Source organism: Gavialis gangeticus, unplaced genomic scaffold (genome assembly GCF_001723915.1).
Source record: "Gavialis gangeticus isolate Ggan-Ray unplaced genomic scaffold, GavGan_comp1, whole genome shotgun sequence".
Classification (NCBI taxonomy): domain Eukaryota; kingdom Metazoa; phylum Chordata; order Crocodylia; family Gavialidae; genus Gavialis; species Gavialis gangeticus.
Window position 1 is genome coordinate 57,297,347 of NW_017729034.1, and position 11,204 is coordinate 57,308,550.

General features: G+C 38.5%; 1 protein-coding gene across 1 annotated transcript in view; it reads left to right on the forward strand.

Annotated features, from left to right (window-relative positions):
* The window catches only part of GALNT2 (polypeptide N-acetylgalactosaminyltransferase 2), a 204,983-nt gene that overhangs the window by 163,172 nt on the left and 30,607 nt on the right, over positions 1 to 11,204 (forward strand). Inside the window, exons 8-10 of the mRNA XM_019527116.1 lie at positions 1,668 to 1,755; positions 6,105 to 6,192; positions 7,404 to 7,507. Coding sequence (XP_019382661.1) covers positions 1,668 to 1,755; positions 6,105 to 6,192; positions 7,404 to 7,507 — 280 coding nt within the window. The remainder of the gene's footprint in view (positions 1 to 1,667; positions 1,756 to 6,104; positions 6,193 to 7,403; positions 7,508 to 11,204) is intronic.

An 11,204-nucleotide genomic window follows, 5' to 3' on the forward strand; every position in this document is an offset into this window, starting at 1 on the left:
TGTAAACTTGCATAGTGTTATGTCCCTGATGTAGGTGTATAGTTGACCATTATAGTTCATGATATTGATTTGGATCTTAGCTTGAGTTTTAACTGTGGATCCAACTAGATTCTCTTCTCATCATTTAGCAGGATTAAAGCCTTGGAACTGCTGACTGGCTGATGGCAAGATAGTGTGGATTCTGTAAATGCTCAGCATTTTCTTAAGATTAGCAGCATGTAATAACAATTTGAGGTTTTATTGAGGTGCTTAAGGATTTAGCAGTTAGGATTAAATAATTGGAGACAAAACGGTGCTCTTGATACCTCTCACTGTTTGCCCAATCTGATTTGATTTAACAGAATTGATGATACTTCACAGCAATCCCTTTTGCAGTACATGCAGTAAAAATGTTCTCACAAAAAACTGGTAGTAGAAAACAGATTAATATTCATTCTGATCTGGGAAGAATGAGGTCTGAACCTATAAATTATATCCATTGCTAGTTGAAAATGAATTTCATAAATATGATTTTAAAATAAATGAAGAGATTTTTCACCCAATGCACTTTTACCATGAAATTGCTTATTCTGTAGCACATTAATCAAAATTAAATTTCTCATTTTCATTAGATACATCTTTATGTATTCTCCACACTTTATTAATATAGGCACTAATTTGTTGAGTTAAGTGTTTAGTCCTACCCATAATTAATGACATTCTGTTCTGAGGCGTTGTTCATGGTATCAGAATATAGCCTGTGAACCAAGAGTTCTGCGATAATTATTCATGTAAACACACTTTAAAAAAAAAATTGGTTAGCATTTTATCAAGCAATAAATAAAATGCAGGTTTTTTGTGAAACAGAATAAAGTGGAATGTTCCAATCTATTACATTAGGAAAATGAGTAGTTTTGAAAGTGTTTGGATTTTACCAACATCCTAATTTTTATATGCAGGATTGATGGAAAATCATGTTTTGTCAAGATTGTTTTGAAAACAACACATTCATTCAAGGAGAAGTGTTCAAAGCAGTTTCACTGCAAGTGGGTGTGGTAGCTGTCCAAAGACTTTTTTTGTTGCTAGAATAGATTTTCTGACAGCTTTAATATTTTGAATTTTTTGAAATCTATTTCTGTATTTGTTGACTGGAGTATCCCAATGTTAAGTGTCTTTATGCTAGTGCAGAATGCATTATCATTAAAGGAAGGATCTGCTGGTGTTGAAAGGTCAAATATATAATATATATTAAATACTGGGTTAAGATGGTGGATTGGCGAAGTCCTGATAGATACTGCAGCTCCTTGGACAGCAGGAGACTTGACATCTGAATTCTGAAGTGGTTTTTGAGACTAGTATTCTTGGCCAGGTCTAAGACTGAGAATCACTGTTTTCTGCTTGCCTTCTGGGTTTGACGTTGATTATGTGTTTTGTTTCAAGTCCAACGGGAGAGGATTATTCTTGTATAAAAGTAGTTTAGAAGGAAGAGAGAATTCAAAGCCATCAGTTGAGGCAGCTGTTTCTGGAAGTGCTGGTGAGAAATTCTCCCTAAATGGATATTCAGTGAGAGTCAAAAATAGAGGGGGGAAGTGGCAATGGAATCCCACTGAACTGTTCAAAATCTCATCCTGTGTGAATCTTAATATTGACTTCATTATTTCAATATTACTTTTTAATATTTATTTTAGGACAAGACCAGAGTTGTGTCTCCTATAATTGATGTAATTAATATGGACAACTTCCAGTACGTGGGGGCGTCAGCTGATTTAAAAGGCGGTATGTACCTGTACTGGAATATGAGTCAACCAAAAAAATAAAAAGAATGCACCAGGACTCAAAACACACATCACTATCATCACAGAACAGACAGACTTAATGCACCCTTTGCTCCCTCTCGTGCATGAAGTTGAGGTTCTTACAGTCAGTGTCTTTCTAGACATGAACTTGAAATTCATCTTTTGGAGGTAAACAACTTTTAAGGTTTCTGCTGGCCTCTAATTCACAATCAAAACTCCTGTTGATGTTTCTTTATAGTGGCTATATATATACATTTCAGGAGCAATATAAGGCCAACAAGTCTTTGCTTCTGCTATCCAATAAGACATTCATTAGTACATGGCTTGAAAAGATGCCAAGAATGCCCACACACTTATGCAGCTTGTTTTGCTTAAAAATTTTCAAATATTCAAACTGGTCGACTTTGTATACATATGGTTAAGTGTCAAGTTTCTTACAGCTAGTCATTAATCATATATATAAAATGTATATAAATGCATGCTTTCTCATACATGCGCATACACTCGCACACTCACTCTAGGTTCTACAGTGCCATTATCCCTTTCCAAATTTCTTCAGACTGTGATAGGAATGGAAATGGAAGATTTTCTTTTGTGACAAATTAATGGCGTATGTTCTGCTTAATAAGAGTGAACTGTTCATGACTAATAATAAAAACCTTTATGCAACACTTAATTCAGAGCAAAGGGCTTAACATTGAACAAAAAATGTTTTATTAGGGATGTTGACATAAACAATAATACAATTTCAATCTCTATTGTGTTTCAACCAGGGCATGAAATTGCTTTCATTAGGAGTGAGGGGTAGTTCAATTTCAAACCTAGTCTGCCCTTAATGTTTGGGGACCTACTTCAATCAGATGTGCCAGTATATTGGTGTTCCTCAAATGGAGAATCTCAGTGGATCCAGGAGCAGGGCAGTGGGGGTGTGGCTGTACCCCTCTTTGGCTGTTCTGTGCATGCATAATGAGTTCTACATCCACTGTCTGGTCAGCACAAGCTCCTGCCTGATCTCTGCATACATAGTGAGCTCTTTATTTTTGCAAAAGAAAAAAAAATGTATGTAACTTTATCTGTGTCACTCCACCAAGCAGTCCTTGTGGTTCACTTGCACATCAAAGCACACTTTGACAATTAAACCATTAAAAACCCGTTACTCTGAGCTCATCAGAGTGGGATCTTGTAGGAGCTACCATTTTCACATGGTTTCAGAGCCCAGGTTGTAAGTGCTGCCACCACCGCTTCTCCCCCTCCTTTCACCTGTTGCTGAATTGAATGGGAGGGTATGGGGGTACAGAAAGAAGATGAGGGAGGTGAACAGTGGCACTGCTTACTCCCTGGGCTCTGGAGTTGTGCAAAAGTGGTGGGCTTGGCCAGACCATGTTCTGATCAGCTGGTGCACTCATAAAGCTGACTGCACGTGTGGAGCTTGGGCAGGAGCCTGCGCTGACCAGGCTTTGAGCTCGGAGCTCACTGTGCATGCATGGCACAGCCAAAAGGGGAGGGGTACCACTGTCACTGCCCACTCCTGGATCTGCCCCTGATGCCTCTGTTAAACTAGAGTAGATGTTCATTTAAGACACTAAATGCCAAGTTCTAGCCAGTGACTTGAGTTTTGAGTGACTGCACCCCTTTAAGCTACTAAGGAGATATGGAACCTTTCATGTCCAAGTCAGTTATTTGATAAATGTGTTATAAAGAAGGTAAATAAGTTGCTGTGACTGAAATCTAGACTTAGGTAAATCAGCACCTCATCATTCTTACACGTGCGCCAGCTTTCAATAAATACAAAAGTTTATTGCCCAAGGTATTTGTTATATGACCTGGGTTCTGGGAGTTTGTGCATGACTTCTTGGCACTATTTCTGTATTGAAGGGGGAGGAATGTTCTTAAATAGGAGTGGCAAACATATCTTCCATGCTATTAAATTCTTGGTCCATGGGAGGGGAATTGAGGGCTATGAATAAAGAATGTACTGGCTTGTTGCTTCTCATGGTGCTTCTGTAGCTCTGTCCTTCCCAAATATCTTCCCTCACTTCTCCTTGCACTGTTGAAATGCTTCTTATTAAGTGGTGTCCAGCCCCCTTTACTCATGGCCTTGGGAGATAGTATATACCAACTTTTGAATTTAAATAATGGGAATTTTGCACATTCAAATTTTTAGGTTGTTAAAGGTCTGTGGTGGTCTCCTCCAGTTTTCAGTGAGCAGATTACCATATCATAACTACTACATTTGTCCTTTTTGGCCATACTAGTAAAAGCCAGAGACAAGGAATGGAAATTGAACTACCCTTTCATCTGTAGTCTTCTTGCTTCAGCTGACACGTTGGGTGTTGACACAACATGGAAAAACTTACAGTACTTTTGTGTGTGATACCTGGAGAGAAGACTTAATTACCTTGAACAAGAATCCTTTTCTAACAGTAAATTTATTTTGTGTGTCTTTTTTTAAAGTGGGGTTGGAAAAAAGGTTTGTGTTTTTTTAAACCTAGCTATTTCCCAAATGCATGTATTTTACCTGTTAGTGTTACAAGGCAAAACCTTCCTTCTCCTATTCGTTGTTATTTGGTAATATTATCTGATGTATTCTAATTACTTGAATGTTAAATTGGACCTAATCACTTAATGGAGACACCACGATAGGCTGGCATAAATTACATTTCAGATGAAATAAGAGTAAATTCTTCTTTCTTATCAGATATGCATTTGGGTAATACAAATAAACATTTGCAACTTTTTAAAAAACTCCCTTGTATTGAGTTAATGATCTCATTTCATTGAGCTCAGATTCTTTTTTCCCTAGTCAGTGAGGATGGAGAAGGAAAAACAATTTTATAGCTATTCTTATGTTTTGCAATGCTCTCCTGCGTTCCAAAAGAGACCCCTTGTGTTCACTGTAATGTATACAACTCCTATTACTTCATTGCTTCTGCACTGGAACAGTAGCTTGTCTCAAGTATGTTCCAGTTCAAATCATTTTGTGGAGTACTGAATAAGACTTTTTAATGAAATGCAAAGTATTAGAGTTCATTTTGCTTGTCATGAAGAAGGCTTTAAACCATTATCTGTTGTAAAATTTGAATCATATTTTATCTTAAAGTACTTTGTATTTTAGACCTTTAATATCTTAATGTGCAGTGTTTTATTTCTTGTAGTATTCAATGTTATAGTAACTTTAATACTTGTTAAAAAAGTGCTTGCCCAGTTGGCACACTTTTGTAATGAGTTTTCAGGACTCGTGTTTACTTTGTGAGAAATTAATATAAATATCTTGTGGGATAAGTTATGGGTGGATTCAGCTGTCTTCACTTTATCCGTTCTGCCATGCCCATGTCTGATGGTTACGATGGATCATTAGTGCAATAGTTTGTTACTGGTGCTAATGTTTCTGGATCTAATCTTATCTTTTTTCCTAAATATTCCACTTCCCCTAATGTGTGCTGCTATGTCCTCATGTCCAGAAGGGATGCTGTTGACATTTTGTAACCAAATCTATTGACCTCATTTAGTCCTAAATGTCTTCAGCTGGCACATTAGCTTGAATCAGGAGCAAGTTCCCTAGGTTGTAGATATTTAAACTTTCATGCTAGAAGGGATAAATCACCCCCTAATTCCTGTGGAGGAAGAATTTTTTTTTCCTTTTGATAAGTTATCTCATTTGTTGGGTTTCTGTTAAGCAGCTGATGCTAGTCATTGTTAGGTTTAAAAATGTGAAAGGAGAAAGGTAGGTTTCCTATGTAGGTAAATGGAAGAAATTGTAATTAACCTATTGTGACATCCAGCAAGATCCTCTTGTAATATATATATATGAGCAAATAAGAGCATTTGCTGTTGTGGAAAATGGGTGCAATATGTACATGATCTGACAAAAACCAGAATCTATTTCTAATTGTATTAATAATTATTAGAGTAAATTTAATGACTGAAAGCTCTTCATTTAATATCCCATTTGAGCAGATGCATACATGGCTAGGTCTATAGCTAGGTCAAGGCCTGTTGCTTCTTGGTGTTGCTGACTGTGTTCTAAAATTAAGTAGAGAAAAATTTTAAAATAAAACCTGATTTCCATTGTAGCCCATGTCTGTGTTGTCTTTCATCTTTAACTCCTGGTTTCTTACTTGTTAATTCCTTTGCCCTTCTTTTGTTTGCTTCCTGCATGTTTCCCTGAGATTTTGACTTAAATTCTGTCAGACCCTTCCATTTTTCTCTTTCCACATTTAAATTTCAGTCCCTGGTAATATTAGTCAGAAAAGTATGATATTAAAAGCTGAACAATGAATGAAATATTTTAACATCCAACTGTTTTCTATTCTGATTTTTTTCTTGAAGGCTTCGATTGGAACTTGGTATTCAAATGGGATTACATGACGCCAGAGCAAAGAAGAGCACGGCAAGGAAACCCTGTTGCTCCCATAAAGTATGTTTCTGTCACCCCCTCTCCCAACATGTGCACACATACACACCAATGTTATTAAATACTTTAAGTGGAACTGACTGAGCTACTGTCTCCCAAATGTTATACTTGGCACATTGTCCTGTTGCAAACTGGCTGGTGCTAGAGTATCCTCTCTTATAAAAGATTTTAAATGTGCAACAAAAGCATACACCACTGGAGTGCTATTCCAAAACATAGCAATTGGGTAGCCTGAAGCAGTCAACTTTTACATTGTTCCTACTCTTTCCTTCTACCTGAACTCATGGTTTTTAGTGTTGTACAATCCAGTGTTGCACTGAGTGGAATAGAAGGCAGAAACTGATGCTACTGATTCGGCACCCAAATTAGTATGTTCCTTGGTTAGTATCCAGCTACCACAGTTGCATGTAATTACTGAAGGCAGCATTTTGAGACTTGATTTAAAGAGCCATTTTTTATTTTTTCTTCTCTAGAGTTCATGCAAATCTGTGTCCTAATCAGCTTGCCTCTGTTAAATTTCATAGATTAACTATCCAAGATGTACATGAAGCAAGCACACCAAAATATATTGACTCCACATATGTAAATAGACCCAGGCATAATATGGCTAAATAGACTACTTCATTTTCCATAGCTGTAAAGAGGGGACATTTATTCCACCTCATAAGAATATCAGACTTACTTTATTTACTTGCAGGACACTGACTTTTTCAGACAGAAATACTTAAGAAGGCAAAAAATTATTGTCACTATAGGAAAGGCACCCAGCTGCTGCTCAGGTTTATAAAATAACCCTCTTGCTCTTGGGGAATTAAATATTATCTGTGATGCTAAGAATGTGGGAGGGGTTTTAAAATTCAGTTTGATTTCTAGTATACATGACCACCATCATTAGCCTTTATAGAAAAGACTTTGAATGAGAATCTGGAAATGGAGATAAACATCATCTATGGAAGTCATGCTGGAGCATGATTCATAGAATAACCCTTGCAGCTGTATGCAAGTGCAGTTACACAGGCATATGGCCAAATGAAATGGCTTAAGGGAGAAAATATTCCAAAATTCTTCAAGTAATCAATGAGTCTTGAATCTTTAACAAACGAAACAAAACACCCCAAAAAGCCATATACTGGCCAGTCATTATGCATTTATTTCCTGACTTTCCCCTCTCTCTCCCCCTCTCTCTCCTCTCTGTCTTTTTCTCTCTCTTTTAGAACACCAATGATAGCTGGTGGGTTATTTGTGATGGACAAATCCTATTTCGAAGAGCTAGGAAAGTATGACATGATGATGGATGTTTGGGGTGGAGAAAATCTAGGTATGTGCATCATTTAACCTTGGATCTTTTTGAAGAAAAGCAAGTGATTTCTTTATCCTAATTTTTATGAGTTCATGGCCTTCATCTGCCTATACAGAAAGGATGTAAATGACAGCTAAGACTTAAAGTGGATTATTGGGAAAAATTCAAAGAACAGTTTCAGTTTAGAAAAAGAATTAGAATAGACTAGGACTGCTGTGTTGAATATGAAGGATTGAAGGGGAGGCATTTGTTAGCTATACATTTGAATGACCTTTGTGAAAAGGCTGGCTAGTAAAATGAAGGTAAGAAATTGCAGTAGAAGGTTAAAAATAACTTCCTGTGTAGCTTGAAAATAACCCCTTATCCCATTACCTAAGTGAATTAAAATGCAATAGTGTTTAAGTACTACCTGTTTAAGGAGCTTCTTAAGATGTTGTTGAAATTTAATCATGTGACGCAGAACACGGAAGTTCTTGAATTTAATTCTCTTATGCACCCTTTAAGAAATCAATTAATGTAACTTGTTGTGGACTGATCTAATTTATTTTTTTCATGTCATCCTTTCTTGTCACCTATGCTTAAGGTGTATTATAACTTTATAGATCAGGTCTAGCATCACAAGATAATTATGGCTGAAATGTATGTTTATAATTCCCTATTTTCAGCTGATTGGATGTCTGAGATGTAGGAGATGGCCTTTGGCCCTGTTCTCATTCTTGTCCTTATACAGTTTTCAATTTGTTTCAGTAACTGGTTTTGGTTATTTAGGTTGCAATAGTGTAAGGTATTGACAGTTGTTTTTTTTCCTGTTAAGACTGTCATATCGAAAAAGACTAGTGACTTTGTGGGGGGAAAGTGTGTTTTCTGTTAACAGTCCTTTAGTAGAGAGAAGTGTCTTAAATAATGTTTTGAAATAAGTCTGGCTTACAATCAATGAATAAACAGTTCTAACGTATACATTGGATACGCAGTGTATTTTCTTTCAAACTCTAATTTCTGTCTATCTCTTCATCATGGTTTGGATGTGCTGACATAGATCCAGACGTTGATTACGTGCTTTTTTTTTTTAAATGCTGGTGTTAAAAGCTGAAGTATTTGAATGTTTAATGGCCATGTATAGTTCAGGGGAAAACAAACACTCTTCATTGAGCTCTCTCATATTAAGATATAAGAATGTGTCAGTGAGTCTAATCCCTTGCTGTCTCAGTCAACCATGTAATACAGGCCTTTTCATAATTTGAATAAGCTCCATCTTAAAACTAGTTTGGTTCTTTGTTCCGATCAGTGTTGATTGTGCATAACTAAAACATGCTTATTTGAAAATTGCAACTATTTTCACTTTTTAAAAAATTCCTGAGAAACATATTGCAGAACTATCTCTGCAGTATTTCAGTTGATTTTACTTTATCTGATAACAGTTGTTAAATAAGTGCATATAGTGTTTTTAACACAGACCTTGTGAGTATATTCCAGTACCCCCTTTCTTTGTTATATGATGATGGAAAGTGGTTCTTCTTCAGTCTTCAGTGCTACAAACAGGTTTCAGGATCCCCCTTAGAAAACTGTTGTAGTCCTTTCTAATTCTTTTCCTCTCGCCTACCAAGATAGCCTTGGGGCTCTAAGACACTACTGCACTTAAGTAAAGGCTTAACAATGTGTTTGAGAAGCCACTTTGACTTCACATTATTAAAGTTAAGCAGATGCTTAATTACTTCTGTGACAAACTGGGTGCATCTACATGAGATACTTACTGCTCATTAGCTTATTAACACTGCACAGTAATGTAGTGATTAAAATAGTGCTAATAGCCTACTGCACAGTGTTATTAAGCTAATGTGTAGTAAGCATCACAAAACAACTGTGTACTAACTCTACTGTGCATTTAGGTAGTACTTTATTAAGCAAATACTAACCTAAATGCGCAGTATCTAAGGTGCATTAATGAACATGTAGATGTGCCCACAGTGTTTTAGTTATAATATTTCTGGTTTAAATACATGCATGGTGTAATTCTGTTGCATTCCTTGGTTTCCTTGATGAAATGTTACAGGGTGAAGGAAGGAGTTAAGAGACTGAAGCCAGAGTTGCCTTGCCTATCTAACAGAAGATGCATACAACAAGTATTGATTAGCTTTGCTGACTGCTCAGGTTGGCTTGGAAAGCCTTCCTTTGGAGGTGACACCCTCATGGGATTTCAAGGGAAGCAGTGAAAGAGGAGTATCAGACAAAAAAAAGAGAGCAGCTGAAAAAGCAGTAGGTCTGGGGGAGAGCAGGAGGGATACAGTAGACCTTACTTTGGGGTGCTCAGGTCTGTGGGCTGGGTTGGGTACAGAGGAGCTGTTTAATCCTTTGGATGGGGCAAGGTTGTCCTCTTTAGCTTTGCCTTTATTGCAGAGGAGCTTTCTGCTTTACTGTATGAGACTTCAGGCTGTACTTCATAGGCCCCCATTCCAGGTATCACACAATTAACTGGTTAATTGTGCCATTACCTTGAGTCCAGCTACATGTGCAAAATATTTATTTCACAATAAAGAACTCCAACCAGTTATAAAGTTAAACCTTCAAAATGTGTATTAACTTTATAGCTGGTTGCTATTGAGCTTTAATTTGCACGTGTAGCACGCGGGGTCTTCCCTGTGGCTGGCAGTCCTGTCGACTGTGGGCTCCCAGCTGTAGGTGTGCACCTTGTCCAGCTGAGGCTGCAAGTCACAAAACTGCTCAGGGCCTTCAGCCCCAACAGCTGCAGACTGTGGATCACAACAGTACCCTGCAGCTGCAGGGACCCAGAGTCCCACAGCTATAGATGCTAGGTACCTGCAGCATGCCTCCTTGTGATCTCCCTGCGCTGGAGGTGTGTGGAAACCCCTGGTTGGGGAAGGATTGCTACTGTGACTTCACCTGCCCCCAGGGTGGACAGATTGCCTGAGTGGTGATCCTCCCGCTTCCAGTGTTTCATGTGCCCCTGGGCTGGGCAGATCACCACAGTGACTGGAAGCCCCTCAAATGGAGTGTCTACAGCTCTCAGCTGTGGGAGCCTGCTTCTTGCCAGTGCCACAGGAGCTTGCTTCTCGCCAGTGCAAGGGGAATAAGGCAACAATCCCACTGTTGCGCCTCCTGCCATGCACATGTGGCATGGCAAGAGGGACAATTGTGTGAATCACATATTAAATCCCCTTGCACTTTTACCTACACTTGTAGAGGAGGAGGCCTAACCCATTTGAAGAGGAAAAGTCCCTCCTTTGGGAGCTGAATAGAAGGTAGTTCCTTGAGGGAGGGCCATAGACAAGCAGGGAAAGCTAGGGACCAAACAGCTGGGAGTTAGGGATTCACCCCACTCTACAAGTCATGCGTGGGCTTGCTTCAGGAAGTACTTAGGGAATCTAGATAAGGCAAAGGATCCTTGGGTTCTGTCAGCTTTGAATGAAGCTGCATCCTCTCTCAAGGCAAGGAATTTTTGAGATGAACAAGCAAGACGTCTCTTTCTGCTGCACTGTCTTCTGTTTTTCCCACATGGAGGGAGCTAGAGGTAGTTTTGAGGTCTCCTTGATCAGTGTCATAGATTCATAGATTAAGGGTCGGAAGGGACCTAGTAGATCTTCTAGCCCGACCCCCCGCCAGGGCGGGAGAACAACAAAAAACCCCAAAAAGAGAAACGGGACTCAAATGAGTCCAGCCAGGTAGGCATCCAGCCTCTTCTTAAAGACCCCCAGGGTAG